A 19878-nucleotide genomic window follows, 5' to 3' on the forward strand; every position below is an offset into this window, starting at 1 on the left:
CTAAACACCTTTTTAATGACGATGAAAACCTTGACAGAATAAGAAATTGTCTGGAGGGAGATGCCTTTAAAATGGTAAAACCTCTATTTATATCAGGTAAAAATTTGAGTACAGTGATGAAAACTTTACAAATGCGTTTTGGACGTCCAGAGTTTATAGTCGAGTCAATGTTGAAGAAGGCGCGCATGCTCCAACCAGTCAAGGAGGATGACGCTGTCAGCCTTATTGAGTTTTCAACAACTCTTTTAAACCTGACCTCTACCGCAGAGTCGTTTGATTTGGAAATGTACTTAATAAATCCTCTCTTGTTGAATGAACTTTTAAGTAAGCTCCCCTATACTCTGAAGTACAGGTGGGCTGAACATGTAAATAGCATGCATTTAGAAAAACCTACTGACCTGAAAGTATTCTGTAACTGGCTTGAAAACCAGTGTTCCATTATGAGTATTTATTTTTGTCCACCTGAGGAGACAGCGCGGAAGAGAAGTGACCCTAAACCAGTTTTGACTAATTCACCCAACGAAAACGTTTGCATTTTTTGCTCGAAGAGTCATGAAACCGATAAATGTAAGCTTTTCAGAAAAGCAGAAGTCGCGCTGCGGTGGAAGATGATAATTGAGAAAAAAACTGTGTTTCTTTTGCTTCCGTCATCACCACATCAAATTTTGTAAGTTAAAGAAACATTGTGGAATCAATGGGTGCAAACTATCCCATCATCGCCTTCTGCATACTGACAGTGCCTCTAAAAATGCCCAAGAAATCAGCCGGGACCGAGTACAGAACACTTTCAGGCAGGAAGGTAAATCGAAAGAAGAAATTATAAGCAATCACTCAGTAAATAACCGTGTTTTACTAAGAACGTGTCCAGTAACTTTATATGGTCCAAGCTGTCAGATCGACACATATGCACTTTTAGATGACGGTTCAACCATATCTCTGCTAGATTCGACTACTGCCGATGAATTAGGCATCAGTGGTAGCATTGAACCCCTTACCACTTGTTGGTCAAATGCAACTAAACATTTTGACCCAACGTCCAGACGAGTTGAGCTTAAAATAAAAGGGCTCTATGAAGATGAAGTTTTTACATTAAATAATGTAAGAACTCAAATCACCTCTAGATTTACCCCAACAATCGATTGACTCAGTAAAGCTTCGAGAGAGATGGCCTCATTTAAAGTCAATCGATCAACCTTTACCAACATCTCATGCCAAACCTACCATTTTGATAGGTCAAGATGACTGTGACTTGTTATTGACCAGAAAAGTTATCGAAGGTCCGCCAAATGCTCCCGTACTGTCATGTAGCTACCTAGGGTGGTCAATGCATGGCAAGTGTCCAGAATTTGCTGGACGTGTTGACAATTTCACCTTATTGTCATTTGATCACGACAGATTACATGATTTGGTGAAAAGTTCCTTTGAAATTGACAACTACGGTGCATCTCCAGTAGAAAACAAATCAATAAAATCGGTAGAAGACGAACGTGCAATGTCAATCTTGGAAAAAACAACGAGGAAAATTGGAGAACGTTATGAATCTGGCTTGTTGTGGAAATCAGATGATTTTAAATATCCCTCGAGTTACGATAAAGCTCTGAAAAGATTAAAGCACATTGAAGGGAAGATGGCAAAGGATCCTTCCTTTAAAGACGAATACACAAGGAAGATTGCCGACTACAAGGAAAAAGGGTATATTCGAAAACTAAGTGAAGATGAGGCAAGTATTTTAAATGATCATACTTATTATCTACCTCATTTCGGAGTTGTAAACCCCAATAAGCCCAACAAATTAAGATTGGTCTTTGACGCAGCTGCAAAGTCATACGGTGTATCATTTAATGATGCTCTTTTTAGTGGACCTGACCTTTTGAATCCATTACCAGCTGTTCTTGTAAAATTTCGTCTGGGAAAATTTGCCATCGCTGGTGATATTAAGGAAATGTTCCATCAGGTACGCATAAGGAAAGAAGATGTAGATTCACAGAGATTTTTGTGGAGGCAAAACACGAATGATCCTCCAGATTCGTATGTAATGGAGGTGATGACATTTGGGTCGACCTGTTCTCCAAGCACTGCTTTATATGTAGTGAACGAAAATGCCAAAAGTTTCTCATCCATCTACCCTGAAACTTCTAAATCAATTCTCACTAAGGAATACATGGATGATTTATTAGACTCTGTCAATTCTGAGGAAGAAGCAAAGACTCGAGTGAAAGAAATAATGGAAATTCACAAATCAGGTGGATTTCAAATTTGCAATTGGCTATCAAATTCCAAAGATGTTTTGTCTGGAATTCCTGAAGAACTGAAATCAAATTCAACTAAGCAATTGAAGCATGATAGCAATCTTACTGAACGAGTTCTCGGAATGTGGTGGGATTCAGAAAGCGACAATTTCGTATTTCATCGCAATGCAGAAAAGTTTCAAAAAATGGAATCAAGTTATCCAACTAAACGTGAGGTTTTGAAGGCTGCGATGTCTATCTTTGATCCTTTGGGACTAGTCACCCCTACTACAATCAAAGGTCGAATATTAGTGCAAGAGATTTGGAGAACAAAAAAACAACATGGGATGAAGTACTAACAACAGGACTTACTAAGAAATGGCAAGAATGGTTGGAAGAAGTTAAACAACTACAATATTTTACCATTCCGAGATGCTATTTCAAAACCCTTATTATAAATGAGGTTGAGCTTCATGTCTTTGTCGATGCAAGTGAAGAAGCGTACTCCGCTGTTGGATATCTAAGACATAAGAATACTAACGAGAATACTGGATACAACACTATGTTGGTTATGTCGAGGGCAAAGGTGGCTCCTCTAAAACCAACTACCATACCAAGACTGGAACTACAAGCTGCTGTCCTTGGATGTAGGCTTGTTAAAACAATTATACACGACCTACACATCAACATCGTCCGAAAAATATTTTGGTCAGATTCTGTTACGGTGTTCCATTGGATAAAATCTGATCCGAGAAGCTTTAAACAATTCATTTCTAACCGACTTGTGGAAATCCTTGAAGTTTCACAAGCCGATGAATGGAAGTGGGTACCATCAAAATATAACCCTGCTGATGTCGCTACGAGAAGCAACCAGAAGTTCACTACAAGTAATCATGAATTTTGGACTTATGGCCCCGAGTTTCTAAAATACGACTCAAGTCATTGGCCACAGCAACCGACAACCTTGCAAACAAAAAACAGCTAAGAGGTGAAACAAAAGTTCGTTGGGTTACTCAACGAAGACAAAGAAGACGTTATCAATATTGAGAGATTTTCTTCCTGGAATAAGGTAACACGAGTAACTGCGTGGGTTCTGAGATACATTGGTATATTGCAATCCAGGATCAAAAGAAATGACAAAGACAGACTGAAGAAGAACTCTAACCCCAGATTGATACTGGAACTTCAACCAGATGAAATTCTTAAGGCTGAACACATCTTAGTGTTGAATTCCCAAGACAAAAATTTTAAAGAAGAAAATACCTTACTAAGAAATAACAAGTCACTACCGAAGTCAAGTAAATTATTCACATTGGATCCTTTCGTTGACGAGAAAGACCTCATCAGGATGTCTACAAGAATACAAAATTCTCCTGAGATCAGCACTGACCGAAGATACCCATAGATGGAAAATGTCAAGTAGCAAGACTTATTGTGAAGAACTTCCATGAAAAATGCTTCCACCAAGGAATAGAAACCGTAATGAACATGACACGAGAACGGTTTTGGATACTTAATCTTCGCACAACACTGAAGAAAGTGCAAAGAAGCTGTATGCGTTGTAGGATTGACAACGCCAAACCAAGTCGACCTCAAATGGCACCCCTGCCAATGTCACGAGTAGTCAAGGCATACAGTATCCTTTCTTTTACACTGCCCAATTGAAGTAACTGTTGGCCGAAGACATGAAAAGCGATACGGTGTAATATTTACATGCCTTTCTACACGAGCAATTCATCTCGTAGTGGCTCATTCGTTAAGTACGGAGAGTTGCGTTATGGCAATTCAAAGGTTTATAAGTCGGAAACCTTGCCCTTCTGAGATGTTTTCTGACAATGGTACGAATTTTGTAGGAACAGACAATGAACTTCAAAATGCTGTTAAGTCTTTAAATAATGCCCAGATTCAACGGACAGTCGTAAAGAGTGGGATTAAATGGAATTGCGCCACACATGGGGGGATGTTGGGAGAGACTTATAAGATCAGTAAAAACAACATTGAAAAGTGTTATGCGAGCCCAGTACCCGAAAGATGAAGAACTGCAGACGTTTTTGACTCGGGTGGAGTTTATTATAAACTCGCGTCCACTCACACACGTATCAATTGACCCGTTGGACCCTGAGCCGATCACACCAAACCACTTTCTACGCGAAGCCTACAAAGTAAATATTGATGAAGATAGACTATGTAAGAAACAACTTGCCCGCGTAAGATCACTTTTGGATAGTTTTTGGAAGCGTTGGGTCCATGAATACCTGCCCTGTTTATCAAGACGTTGCAAGTGGCATAAACGAATAGAACCACCTCAAGTAGGGGACTTGGCTATAATAGTTGAAGAAGATAATCAAAGGAATTCATGGCCTCTTGGAAAAATATCAGCCATTTACCCCGGTAAAGATGGCGTTATCAAAGTTGTGGACATCAAAACAACCAAAGGTACATTCCGGCGCCCTCTTACCAAGGTCGCAGTTCTTGGGGGGGGAGAGAATGTAATAATCTATGCCTAATCTATGCCTGCCTTCTTTCTAACTAACATATGTTTTATTAATTATTATGAATTTTGTAAATAGTGTCCAAATAAATACACATCTTTTGTCAAGTCCTATTAATTTTTGTCTTGTCTGTCTTTAATATTTTTAACAAATCTAATGGTCATAAACAGATCCCACACTCCTAACAACTCGCCTTTACTACTTCCTTTACTACTTCCTACGTCACGGACCTGTTTCTCTCCCTTCCCATAGCATTTTAGGATTGCAGATACCTTAATCTAATCGTCATAAACAGTTCCCACACTCTGGACAGCTCGCCTTGACTACTTCCTTCACCACTTCCTACATCGCAGACCTGTTTCCTTCCCTTTCCCTTTCCATAGCATTTTAGGATTGCAGATACGTTAATCTAATCGTCATAAACAGTTTCCACACGCCGGACAGCTTGCCTTAACTACTTCCTTCACCACTTCCTATGTCACGGACCTCAAGCTAGTGTCGTCATTTGATTATATTTATGATACATACCGTTTCTGTTCTAATATCTGTGGAATAATGCTATCAGCTATTTCTTTATCTACTGCATTCAAAAGTCAACAGCTGATCATATGTCTTTGTTTATGTGTCAAATACTGTTTCTATAAGGATTACATTGAAACTTTGAGACCCAGTGGGGCAGATTCCTGAGAGACTTTTTTAACACCATATAGATGTTGGCACTCACCGATATGGTCTTTATCACCATGCAAAATTTGAAAACGATTGATTCAGCCGTCTAGGAAGAGTTTGCGTATTACGAAATGCATAAAAGTCGACGTATAAGAGCTTCGCTCGCTCTGCTCAAAAAATGTCTTTCTTATATCTATAATTTATAGAACGTTGTAAATAGTTGACCTTTGCATAAGTTACCTTTTTATTATATTTGCATACTAAGCTAACTTAGTATTTAGTACCTTAGTGGTTTTCTAGTGGTTTACATACTGATTAATTTAACACTTCTAGGAGTTAATAGGTTTGCAGTGATTAAACCATAAGGTAAAAATAAACATAGGCCTACCTCAAAATTTTCTTTGTTGTTGATTCTAGGCGTTATTGTTCCATGTTTTTCACCTTTATTGTTTATCATCCTTACACCCTCTTTCTCAAACATTTGTTTCATTTCATCTGGAGTTGCAGTGGTTGCAAAATCTAAATCTTTGGGCTTCTTATGCATTAACAAATCCCTAAATATCAAAACAAAATTAGTGTATATGACAAGTTTACTATTATTCAAATCAAATTAAATCATTTTTTATTCATTATACATAAAATAACATGTATTGAATAGAGTCAGATAGGCTAAAAATACATATAACTACATGTTAAAAAAAGTGCTTAAAATACACTATAAAGATAAGTGAAGAATTTATAATTGAATACATTAAAAATATAACACTATTGCAATCACAATAACATTAGCAGTTATTAAAATAAAAAAAACATATATAAATTTTCCGGGCTTAAGTAAAAATAAACAAAGAAGAAAAAATACTAATCATGGTGAAAATTTTAATTGTTCCCCTAATTTTGCTATGGAATTCAAATTATGTAAGCTGCTAATATTTATTTTTTAAAATCTTCTATGGAATAAATCCCCTACTGATGGCTAATACCAAGCAGAGCCCCTTTTCTGCCAAGTAGTGGAAGCACTATACTGCCAGCACCAGTGGTGTGGAAGCGAAGGTATTAGCAAGGGTTGCGCTGGTACTTCCCCGTAGTGTAGGGGGGGAAACGCCTTTTCGGCGGGCTTGGCGCTGATAAGGTAGGCTAAAGTCAGACAACCCGAACCCGGTCCTCCAAGGGTATATGGGGGTTGAGCGTCGGGCCAACAACTCACCTCGGAAAACAACAAAGTTCAGAAACACCAACACAAAGCCTCGGAGAATGGACGGAATAAAAGGAATCGACACTGGGGATCACAAATAACAATGAGATTAGCAGTGTTGGGAAGTAGCGCGCTACTTTTTTTGTAACGTTAGCTGTAGCTACACTACTTTTAAGATTTTGTAGCTTTAGCTGTAGCTAGCTACATTTTTAAAGTAGTTGTAGCGGAATTTTAGCTACTTTTCTCGCTACATTAACATTTGTTTGAGATAGTGATTTTTATCATAACCTCAACCTTACGTGAAACAACCTCTTTCAAACTGAGATTTTCAAAAAAATTAGGCCTACTTTCTTTGCTTCAAACAGCTGGTTGCAGCCGTTTCATTCCCTATTACAACGTTGTGTGGACATAGATTCCATTAAATGAGTGTTATCCACATTTTTGGCTCTCATTTCCTTAATTTACTACTCTATGATTACTGTCAGATAAAATAAAATCGCTAGATGCAGACGACGTTTAAACGGTACTGGGGACAAGAGAAGCTATTGAATTGAATGCTTGCAAGTGATTGACAGGACAGGGGAATTAGTAATCAATTTAGTTTCTTTATTATATCGATAATGCTTTAACTTGGGGTTTAATGGAAACCAACACACCTTGAAATAATGAGAAAGCTGGTCTATCAACCTTTGCTTCAGCTGTTGATTGTAGTTTATCATCACAAGCCCTTCCTTGATTAGATTACGAAGATTTTTCAAAGGTTTACTAAATTAGCAAAGAGGAAATTACCTGATGAGATTTAAGATATGCCTAGACTACATGATAATTGTATTGAAAAAATCTCCATATAACATGAAACTTACATTGAAAAAATAGCATAGTTTGCTCCTGCTAACAGCTCTTGTATAGGACTGAGGCTATGGTTTAAGACGAATACCAAGTTCAATTATTATGAATATATCTGTTTAGTCCTTGCAAGAACAAGCCTACTATAGCCAACTTGTTACATAGCCAAGAAGGCCTACATGTTATTTTTACTTTACAAATTTCATCATGTTTAAATTAAAAACCGATTTCAGGATAAGTTGCTGGATACTGTTTTCTCTACCAACTAGGTTGAAGCACAATTTTCCCTATGCATAATGACAATAATAAAGGACGATTTCTTGACATTGAAAAGTGTTATTCGTAGAATAAGTAATTTATCACTTTAAAATCTATAGCAATGTTGTTTTTAACATTAAAAGTAAAGAAAGGCAATAAACTCCAATTTCAGTAGGCTAGGCTCTGTAACACAAAAAGTATTTTTAAATAATTTTTTTGCAGTTTTATCGGTGTTAATTGTTGATACAAAACATCTATAAATGAATCTAAATTAAATTAATAAAATTAGCTTTTAAAATATAGTTTGGTTGTATGTCCTTTGAACTTAATGAAAATTACATTTTAAGATGCTTCAAAATAATGCAATATTTAAAAATAATTACTAAATATATTGGGACACCCAACTATTTGGTTCTGTTGTTGTAATGTTAGGTTTATAATGCCAACAAATTAAATACAATCTAGGAATAATTTGTTTTCCAAGTAATGTTAGATACAATACTGACATTTTTTTTAATGTTTGTTCAATAAAAATGTAGTTGCAATTAATTTTACATTTACCTAATGTGCGTGGAATAAAAATTAACGTCTTTGGAAAAGTAGCTAAAATTGTAGCTGTAGCTACATTTCATTGTAGTTGTAGTTGTAGCTAGCTACTTTTTCGGAACTGTAGCTGTAGCTGTAGCTAAGCTACTTTTTTGGAAATGTAGCAGTAGTTGTAGCTAGCTACATTTTAAAAGTAGCTTCCCCAACACTGGAGATTAGGCACTTGGAATACAAGAACATTGGCAGTACCCGGCGCAATTGACATTCTCTCAGAAGAACTTGGTATATATAAAATGGATTTGGTGGCACTAAACTTTGGTATATATAAAATTTGGTGAAACTCGTTGGCCGTTGGCAGGAAAGCTGAACACCAAAGACTATGTAGTAGACTATGTAGATCTACTACAGTGGAAATGATGAAGGAAGGTACCAAAGAGGAGTAGGCTTTGCTGTAAGCAAAAAGATAGCAAGTGCTGTGATAAGTTTTGAAGCCCTAGGCGAGAGACTGTGCAATATTAGGTTTAAAGGTAGATTCAAGAATATATCAATAATGAGTGCCTACGCTCCTACAGAGGACACAGACGATGACGTCAAAGACGCTTTTTATGAGCTGTTAGAGGAAGAGTGGGGAAAGTTACCAGGATATGACACAAAATTACTGATGGGAGATTTTAACGCAAAGATAGGCAGAGAACAAATATGGAAGGAAGCTGCAGGACTAAATAGTTTACACACAGACAGCAATGATAATGGAGTAAGGCTACTAAGCCTAGCTACTGCTTGCAACCTGAAAGTTATGAGCACATATTTCCCGAGAAAAGACATCCACAAAACTACATGGATCTCACCAAATGGTCAGGTAAAAAATCAAATAGATCACATATTAATAGACTGTAGACATTCTAGTCATGTACAAAACGTACGTAGCATAAGAAAAGAAGTGTGTGGGTCAGACCACAGCCTAGTTCTAGTCAAATTATACCAAAGAATACAAATAGAGAAGAGGAAAGGAGTACCATCAGTAGAAAATATAGATATTGATAGACTTAGAGATAACAGAACCCGGACCGAATTTAAGCTTAAATTGTCATGCCGTTTCCAAGCCTTAGACACAGTGGAGCAAGAGGCAGAAGTGGAGGACTCAATAGAAAAGAGATGGGAAAATATAAAGAAGACCGTACGAGAATGTACCAAAGAAGATTGTGGCAAAAAAAAAAGAAAAAAAAAGTAAACCTTGGTTTGATAAAGAATGCAAAGAGGCAGTTTTGAAAAGAAGACAAGCAAAGGGAATTTGGCTAAGAAACAAACAAGATATAGATCGAGATAGATACAAAGAGCAAAGCAAGGAAACAGTTAAACTATTAAGAAAGAAAAAACGAGAATGGATCAATAATATTCTGGAAAAAGCAGAACAAGATCGAACAGCAAACAACTCAAGAGAATTTTATCGTGCATTAAGATTTTTCAAAAAAGGATACACACCTTCACCTGTGGGGATCAAAAATAAAATGGGACAAGTTGTAATCCAAAAGGAAGACGGACTGAGAGTTTGGCGTGAATATTTTAAAGAGCTACTAAATGGTGACCTGCAGCAGGAAGAGGAAGAACAGAAAGAAGTCTATCAGACCGTACACCCCTGGATTCCAGAACCACCCATACAAGAAATAGAAGAAGCAATCAAGAGCTTAAAAAATAATAAAGCCCCAGGAGAGGATGGTATAACTGCAGAGATTTTAAAAGTAGGTGGCTTTTGTCTAGCAGAAAGAATCCACAAACTAATACTCAAGGTCTGGAGAGAAGAAACAATACCCAAAGAATGGAAGGAAGCCCTAGTTGTACCAATTCACAAAAAAGGAGACAAAAAAGACTGCAATAACTACAGAGGCATATCTCTCCTAAATGTCACCTACAAAATACTTTCAAAAATAGTTCAGAGAAGACTAGAGGAATACACAACAGATATTGTTGGAGAGCATCAAGCAGGATTCAGCAGAGGCTAACAGAGGATAACATTGGTCACCAATGCAAGTATGCAACGTCAGTCTATTTAAATGTAAAAAGCCGTTGCATATATGGGACGGCAGTCTATGGGTAGAAACCGGCCGTCACATATGTGCGTCACTGGTCCATATGAATAAAAAATTTAGTACTAGGCCTATTGCAGTAGTGAACGTGTTAAACAATCTAGAGGCTAAAATGATTAATTTTATTACAAGACTGGCTCATATTAACGTTAAGAGCTCCAATTCATAATAACTCAATTAAACATGATAAGAACACATAAAAGTTGATATTGCTAAACCCCAATGAAAAGGATTATAATACATCAACAACAATAAAGCAAAGTGATTGTTACCGAACAGCTCCACCAGCAATCCTCAGTTCATAGTTGTGATTTTTGAAAATAGTTGCCAGTGTCATTAGCTCTACAGTAAATAGAGACTGGAATTCCACACTATCTAGCTTCATGATGAATGGATTATCCCTGGGTTTTGATTGAGTAGATAATTGTCGGTGGTTATAGCATGAAAGTAGTCCAATTCTGCATATTGGGAAGACCTGCAACACAGGTAAGCTTGAGTGGACTCAAATGGTGTGTTACTGTTAGAACCTAAACAATAGTAGCAGAGAAATCACACTACTTTGATTGATGTAAAACTAAAACTATAACAGTGAACAATATTTTGACATATATATGATTGACTAGCAGAGTACCTGTCCTTCGTACGGGGTTGGCATATAAGTATAAAATGCGTTTTGCAGTTATAACAAATGCGTTTGCAATGACGGAGGACACAGTTTGATAAAATTTGCTTCTTTAAATTTACAGTATTCTATAGTACCGTATTACACATCTACCATAGACATATTGTTCTACCACTTCACCTAAACCAAAGATTACATATGCTACGCAAAATAGATATTGCAGCCAAGCAATTTTGTGATAGCAATTTCCATGCGAAGCCTAGCGAATGTCTTCACAAACTAAGACTTCATTGCCGACATGACCAGCTGTTATTTATATATTTTTTGTTGTTGTTTATTGTTATGGTTATTTGTGGTTGTTTGCTTATGCTTACACTATAAAATATCACAAAAATCACACATCTTAAAAATTTTTCACCTTAATATTCAACATCTACCGAGCAGAATAAAACCATTAGAAATTACTATTCAAGAAATTGACCCAGATATAATAGTATTATGTGAACACAAAATGAAAAGTCATGAATTGGACCTTCTCACCATAACCGGATATAATATTAACACTTTTTATTCACGTAGTTTAAATGCTGGAGGTGGAGTCATAATACTATCAAAAACAAATTTAAAGGCTAAAAATTTTAAAATTAAAAGTTTAAATTTACCGTCAATGAATCAGTTAACATCTGAAAAGGAATTTGAATGCTGTTTGATAGAATTTAAATGTGATTCATTTTCTTTTGTGCTAGCTGGTATATATCGCTCTCCTATCTCTGATGTTAATATCTTTTTGACAAAACTAAATGCATCCCTGGAAATACTCTCAAAAACATACACTAATGTAATTATGACTGGAGACATTAACATAAATGTTCTAAACCCAAACTGTAATGAGTTTAGACAACTTAATGATATTCTTGGCTCACATAATTTTGAATTTTTACTAAATTTTCCAACTAGAGTAACTGAAAAGACTGAGAGTGCTATTGATAACGTTTTCATTAATTTTTATCCCAACAGCATGCAAATTAGTGGTTTAAACACACAAATTTCTGATCTCGATGCTCAATTATTAACCTTCAACTTGCTCAATAAAAATATGAACAATAAACCAATAACTAAAACAGTAAGAATATTTTCTAACCAAAATCTTAAAAAATTCTCAAATATGCTGAGTCAGGAGGGTTGGGAAGAGGTCTACTTTGCACCAGTAGAGTTGAAATTTAACATCTTCAACAGTATTTTTATGTATCACTTTGATATGTGCTTTCCTATCACTAAATGTAGAGATACTGATCAAAAAGTCCCTTGGAATAATCATGAGCTAGAAACCGAGAGGAAAAAAATTATAGAAAAAAGCACATTAGGGAGGATAACAAAAAATGAATCTTTAGTGAATTCAGCTAAAGAAATGAACAAAGCATTAAAAAAAATATTTTCAAAGCCAAACAAAGTTATATGGAGGGAAAAATTTTGAGATCAGGGAATGTGTCCAAGACAACTTGGAATTTAATTAATTTAAATATGAAAAACAAAAAAAGGTTGTGAAGAGCATAGATGAAATAGAGGTAAATTCAAAAGTATATAATGACCCTACGGTTAAAAAAAAAACGGTTATATGTAACACTTTTAATGATTTTTATGTCAATGTAGTTGATTCTGATGTAATTCCAAAAATAAATACACCAAATTTATCAGTACCTAATTTAGTAATAAATAACAAAAAAAATAAATTTAGATTCTGTACCGATGGTAGTTAGTTATAAATTGAAATAAACAAAACAAAATCAAATTATTTAACCATTGGCTAGATTAAGATTAAGAAAGAGTGTCCAGCAGTTTAAAAGATTTAGTTTGTAGGGTTGGTAGTGGTGATTGATAACCCATTTCAAGTTTTGTCAGTTAAGTTCACTGGAAATATGGTCTACAAATATGTGGTTGCTGTAGAAATTGTAAGTAGATTTAATATTGTTTAAAAATAAGATTTTAGGAGATTTATTGTATATAGCCTTTGTAGAAATCATTTTTGGGAAAAGATGTAAAGTAAAGAATAGTTTTCAAATCAATTTTAATGCATTTTACAAGAAAAGAAAACAAGTAAAGTTTATACAGACCTGTCGAGTTTTGTTTGAGGAGAAGCACATTTTTCACAAGGATTTGTAAGGATCTTAAATCCACTTTTAATTATTAGAATTTGTAGAGAATAGTTTTTATCTGTTTTGTGTGATGTTTTCAGACAGATATCAACCACTTCTTGTTCACCTTCTTATGATTGATCCAGTAGCTTTTGTACCACTTCTAGTTGCTTTGCATGGTATCTGCTAGTGCCAGTTCTGACCATTAAACCAGTGTCTCTGTTTAAAGTAAGATCTTTCCAGTATTTTTATTATTTAGTACAAGTTTTGGAAGTAATAAGAGTATATTTGATTTTATTGGGAAAGCGTATTTTGTGATATTTGAGAACCATAAAATATATATATTTTTGGCCTATTTAGTCTTTTAATTTATCTCACTTCTACTACCAGCATAAATTAGATTCATCCTAAATTGAAGTATACTACCTAATTGGCTACATGGTAGGGGTATAATGTGAACCAATCAGTGAGACAGATATCAGTAAAATAATTTCCATATTTGATAATTAACTATCATCAGGCTTCGACGATGTTCCCATAACAGTAATAAAGCATGCCCAGAGTTAACTTAAAAAACCATTTGCACACTTAGTAAATTCATCATTTATATCCGGCATATTTCCAGATAAATTAAAAATTTCTAAAGTAAAACCTCTTTATAAAAAAGGGGACCAATTAGATGTTTCAAACTATCGCCCAGTAGCCTTGTTACCTGTCATGTCTAAAATTTATGAAAAAGCTATGTATAATCAGCTCGTTAACTTTTTAGAAAGTAATGATCTACTCGATAAAGAGCAGCACGGTTTTAGATCAAACCATTCTGTAATATCAGCGGCTGCTACATATTTTGAGTCATTAATTGATTCTGTAGATAGGGGAGATAAAGTAATTGGAATATTTATGGACCTAAGTAAAGCATTTGACAGTGTATCTCATCATAAATTGTTAAAAAAAATTGGAAGGACTAGGAGTTGTAGGAATTTCACTAAAATGGTTTCAATCATATTTAACTAATAGGAAACAGTTCATAGAAATTACACACTTAAACAATCATAACCAGATGGTTAAAACAAGATCACAGTTGAGAACAATTAAACATGGTGTACCACAGGGTTCTATTTTGGGTCCTCTACTATTTCTTACATATATCAATGGATTACCCAATGTTATTTCAAATTCAACAATGAATACCATCTGTTTATATGCCGATGATTCTAATCTTCTTGTAAGAGGAAAATCTGTTCATGAGATAGAAAAATCTGCCATCGATAACTTGATGAACATCAATAACTTTTTTTCAGATCATCAGCTATTACTAAATCTTTCCAAAACTAATTTTACACGCTTTAATCTAAAAACTAATACCAATTCAGATTACCCAGCACTAACATTAGCCGGTGAAGATATACAAATTGTTGAGAACACTAAATTTCTAGGATTATACATAGACAGTAAATTAAGCTGGAATGATCATATTGATCATGTGGCAAATCGAATGTCAACAGGCCTATTTGCACTTTATCGATTATCAAAATTTTGTAAACTTGAATCCCTAAAATTGGTTTATTTTTCTCATATTCACTCACATTTATCCTTTGGTATAAGTATTTATGGAGGAACATCACAAGCTAATTTAGACAGAATTTTAATTCTCCAGAAAAGAGCAATACGCATTATGTTAAATTTGGATTGGCAAGATTCTGTTAGGGAAAAATTTGGGTCGCCGGAATTGTACCCCCCTGGAATTGTACCCCCCGGTGATCGTTGACGTCATTTTGACGTCACGCCTAGAGGGGGTACAATTCCACCCCGTACACTTTCATTTTAACGAAATCTAATCTATTTAATGTGGGCAAGTGATCTGTGAACCGGATAGTTATATTAGATATTAAAAAAGAGCAGGAGATGTACGGCCCGGAATTGTACCCCCCTGGAATTGTACCCCCCGGAATTGTACCCCCTGCCAACATCAAAATATTTACGTACGGGGTGGAATTGTACCCCCTGGAATTGTACCCCTAATCAGAAAGCCAAATGTGTACGGGGTGGAATTGTACCCCCCGGAATTGTACCCCCCTCTTGGACAGCTAGCTTGGCTTGTGTACGGGCTGGAATTGTACCCACCACCCACTCGATAAACTTAATTGGTATTATGAAAATGAAGTAGTAGAGAATGCCTTATATATATATATTTATATATATATTTTTTATTGTAGTTATTCTTGAATTGGCTTTTTCTTTCAGCCAAATTATTACCAATTAACTGTCATGTCATGTTTCATAAATATTTTGTTTTTTTCAATTTCTAATATTAATTTCCTGATAGCGGAAATCTCTCACGCACGGGCAGCAGCCTATGTGAGAGGCATTTCATATTAATTACTAAGTCAGTATATTATTATAATCATTACATAACTATAAAATTGATACTGACAAAGTACTGTAATAATGTATTACTTACTGAAATAAAAATTATTTTGATTTGATTTTGATTTGATTTGCCTTCTACAGTGACATATGTTGGATTATCAAACCTGTACAGAATATTATAGTGATTGTACTAAAGGAACTATAATTGTGAAGAGATTATCCAAAAATCTGGCTTCGCCACTTTACTTCGCCTCGGGCTATATGCATATTTTATTTATTTATGCATATTTTAAATCACGTTTTCGGTAAATTACCACATTGTATCCGAGATCGCAAGAGATTATAACAAACAGCGTTGCCGTAATCGTGGGAGATGACGACAAATTTGCTGTAATCATTTGGGATAACTGCGATGTTCTTGTGTTTGCAGGATATACCTGTTGCCTTCCTTAGTAACTTAATAAAAGGCCAAGCAATATAGAATAAACGTTTACGAAATTAACGCTGAGCTTGATTCCCTCATGGACAAAGCTTCTAAATAATTTTATAACCCAAGCTGATTGATTTTTTTAAAACGATACAAGCAGTGCAAATCCTAACAAACTTTGTTTTCAAGAGGAGTCGCAAGCAGCGAATTTCGGCTTGGTTATATAAATTTGAAATAGGTTGATTACTGCACATAGGCCTAATAACTAAGCTAAACTAGTTTGTATACGATAACTATGCTATAAGAATGGAATGGTTGTTTGTTCACGTCACTCTTTTCAACATAATTTAATATGACCGTGAAAAGAAGTTAATGTATTATTTCATTTTTGTTCATTCAAACATAATATGCATTATTGTTCATTCGGTAACAAATTATGAACAGTTATTACTGGCAAAGGTGGACAAAATACCTGTTGTAAAATTTAGTTGTAGGTATCTGGTACAAAGTATTTCACGGTTTGTCAAAGTTTTAACCTTTGTGAATTTAAGCTAACCCATGGACAGTTAGTACTTGGGAAGGTTAAGAAAATATTAATGAATAACGTACAAAGAAGTCTGTTAGGCCTCTCACACGTTACTAGGAATGGCCTTAATTTGCAGTTTCTTAGAATATCCTTTCACAACAAGCAATTCATTAGGTGTCGGGTAACTTGGTTCAGTTCACTTTCGTGTGATTCCCCTCTAATATCCAACATAACTATTGTTTTGATTTTGGTTGGTAATCATAATAGACAAGCTCCTCGGTTAAATGGGGGGAGGGTACAATTCCGGGCTGTACATCTTCTTCTGCGGTGACCATCAGGGGGTACAATTCCAGGGGGGTACAATTCCGGTCCTACAAGAAGGGCTAGACTGACGGGAGGTACAATTCCAGGGGGGTACAATTCCACCCCGTACACAGGTCAAATAAAAGTGAGTTCTAACTGAGGGGGTACAATTCCAGGGGGGTACAATTCCGGTCCGTACAGTTTTTTAGATGCCAGTGGATTTAATCGAACCACTCGTGCATAACAATATCAAAGTCTTTATGAGGGGGGGTACAATTCCAGCCCGTACACGCCGTTTTGGTCGAGAAAATGAGACGTCATCGTGACGTCACAAACCTTCAGGGGGTACAATTCCAGGGGGGTACAATTCCGCCACCCCAAAAATTTGAAGAACTTGGCATAATGACTGTATATAGCTATTACATCTATCAATGTATATTATATACTGTCCAAAATTCAAATAATGTCTCACTGGTAGGGGATTCTCATCAATACTGTACCAGAAACAGAAATAACTATGCAACACCTTCACATAGATTAAGATTTTTTGAAAAAAAAACCAATGTATATGGGTATAAAATGTTACAATGCTCTTCCAACAAAACTAAAGGACTATACAAGGACTACAAAATTTAAAAATAATCTAAAAATGTACTTTTTAACCAATCCCCTGTACTCAAAGAATGAATATTTCCTCCTACATAATACATTAGAATAAGAACTTTTTCATTAGTGATTATATCTTGTACTTTTTTAGGATTAGGCCTAAGCATTATGATTTTGATTCAATGTAATGACGCCATTCGTGCACATGTTTGCAAAGTATGAATAAAGTTGATTTCATTTCATTTCATTTCATATGTAAGTAACAGGAGGTTTATTAGAAGATGGATTAGCAAGAGTGAAGAAGTGTTAGTATTATGTGTAGCGAATATTCATATTCATATTCAAACATCTTTATTCATCATAAGTCATGTACATTGGTGGTACAGTGAATAGTGTGTATGATGATTTGATAATTCTATTATGATTTGTCAAATGGGTAATTTCCACAAATTGAGATCTATTTGTCAAATAGGAAGAAAACCAGTTAAGAGCTCTTTTAGATATTCCAATTATTTTAAGTTTTTCTAGTAATTTACTATGTTTTACACTATCAAATGCTTTAGAAAGGTCCATAAATATGCCAATTGTATAATGTCCTTTGTCTACTGAATCAATGACTGATTCGATAAAAGAAACAGCTGCACTCACAACTTATCTTCCATTCCGGAATCCATGCTGATTAATCATCCAAAATATTAAATTTCTCCAAAAACTCTGATAATTGTAAGTAGACTGCTTTTTCATACACTTTAGAAATTGAAGGAAGAACAGATACTGGGCGATAATTGGATATATTTTCAGGGTCATTTTTTTTGTACAAAGGAATTATTTTTGCCTGCTTTAATTTGCTAGGAAAAATGCCTGATACAAAAAAAAAAGAATTGATCAGATGACATACAATTTTGGTGATATAGGTTTTTGCAGCCTTTATTATTGTTACAGGAATTTCATCATGCCCACTGGAATGTTTATTTTTTAAGGATTGAATGATTTTTTCCACCTCCCTTTCAGTGATAGGTTTCAGCTCAAATGTTGGTTTTACAAACAAGTCATCGATAAAATCAGCTTTCACATCAGCCGGCACATTCTGATTGTTGCGATTTAAATTTAAATCTGTAACCATGTTGCTAAAATAATCATTAAACATATTTGCAATTTTACTAGGGTCTAAAATTTTTTCTGAATTTTGTTTTAAAATTATATTTTTTAATGGTTTCTTGTCATTTTCCCCAACTTCAGAGTTGATTATATTCCAGCCAGTTTTCTGAATGTTTTGGGAATTTCCAATTTTTTTTTCGAAATATCTGTGTTTAGCCTTATTTAATTCTCTTTTATAAGTAATCTTTTCCTGATGTAAACAATCTTTTAAACTAATACTTTTTTTACTACGATATTCCTTAGTCAGTTGAATAATATGCTGTTGTTTAATCTTTAATTCTTTAGTTATCCATGTACATTTTTTATTTCTCTTTGTAACCAATTTTTTTGGAAAAGCCTGATCAAAATAGAAAGAAAAAATTTTATAAAAGACATCATACTTTGTTTCTATGCTGGAATTATAGACATCGAACCAAGATTTATTGGAAAGCAATTGTGTAAAAAGATTAATGTTTTCTGGTGAAAATTTTCTCAACTCTTGTTTAATTGGCAAATTTACAGTTTTCATAGAATTTTGGCATTTTAATTTTAATAGCTGTCCATCATGGTCAGATAAGAAAGTAACCAGACCTTCTACCTTTAAGTTAGATAATTTAATATTTTTTATAAAAAAGTTATCTATTGCTGTCTCCGAATTATCTGTAACTCTTGTTGGCAAATCGACAAGGTACCTCATATTTTTTTCTTTCTAACATCTGTTGTAACAATCTATGTCTGCTATCCGATACTAAAACATCAATATTGAGGTCACCTGCTACAATAATTTTATCATATTTTGTATTAAAATAATCAATTAAAATATCTAACCTGTCCAGAGAAATATTTACATCTGATCTAGGTGACCTATAAATACCAATAATGAGATATTTTTGCTTATTAATAATGAATTTACAGGCACAAAATTCAAATTGCAACTCCTCAAGTAGAACATTACATATTTTATCCGGCACCGAGACCCTCCTCAGCTCAAAACTCTTCTCTACCAAAATAATAACCCCTCCTTTAGACTTTACTTTTCTAGAAAAACTAGATTTTATTGAATAAGAATTTAAATTAACCCTTTTTATTTCTTCTTTTTTTGTGTCATGTTCAGATAAAATAACTATATGGGGATTTATTTCGTCTAAAATTGCCTGTAGTGAATTTAACCTAGAGGGGAGGTGTTGAATGTTCTGGTGAAAATTTTTTATAAAATTATGTTGTGATTTTATTTTATTGGTGTGGTGGTTTGTAGAATTGAGTTTAAAGCTGAGAAAGATGACTGTGCCGATCCACTACAACTTATATTACTATTTACATTCTTTGGAATCTGGTTTACAGGATAATTCCTTACTGTAAGGCACTCTGAATTTTCAGCTTTTAAATCACAAATGCTCTGCTTTTCACCACTACCTAACTTGACCACTTCACTGAACT

At 34.7% G+C, this 19878-nt stretch overlaps 2 protein-coding genes across 6 annotated transcripts in view; both read right to left on the reverse strand.

The window, feature by feature from the left end:
• The window catches only part of LOC129004444 (nucleoside-triphosphatase THEP1), a 162899-nt gene that overhangs the window by 128451 nt on the left and 14570 nt on the right, over positions 1-19878 (reverse strand). The gene's annotated exons all lie outside the window — the stretch shown is intronic.
• The window catches only part of LOC129004151 (CCA tRNA nucleotidyltransferase 1, mitochondrial), a 94666-nt gene that overhangs the window by 59882 nt on the left and 14906 nt on the right, over positions 1-19878 (reverse strand). For 3 of the 5 annotated variants that reach the window (XM_054432716.1, XM_054432800.1, XM_054432879.1), the window contains 2 exons: positions 10591-10793; positions 5778-5943 (listed from right to left, as the gene is read on the reverse strand). In XM_054432716.1, coding sequence (XP_054288691.1) covers positions 5778-5943; positions 10591-10793 — 369 coding nt within the window. Of the gene's footprint in view, positions 1-5777; positions 5944-10590; positions 10794-13051; positions 13160-19878 lie in introns of those variants that run through there. The other 2 variants (XM_054432634.1, XM_054432956.1) reach the window with 2 other exon arrangements.

The sequence above is a fragment of the Macrosteles quadrilineatus genome, unplaced genomic scaffold (assembly GCF_028750875.1).
Source record: "Macrosteles quadrilineatus isolate MER2022 unplaced genomic scaffold, UCM_ALF_1.0 Scaffold_1__1_contigs__length_201487025, whole genome shotgun sequence".
In the NCBI taxonomy this organism is placed as follows: Eukaryota; Metazoa; Arthropoda; class Insecta; order Hemiptera; family Cicadellidae; genus Macrosteles; species Macrosteles quadrilineatus.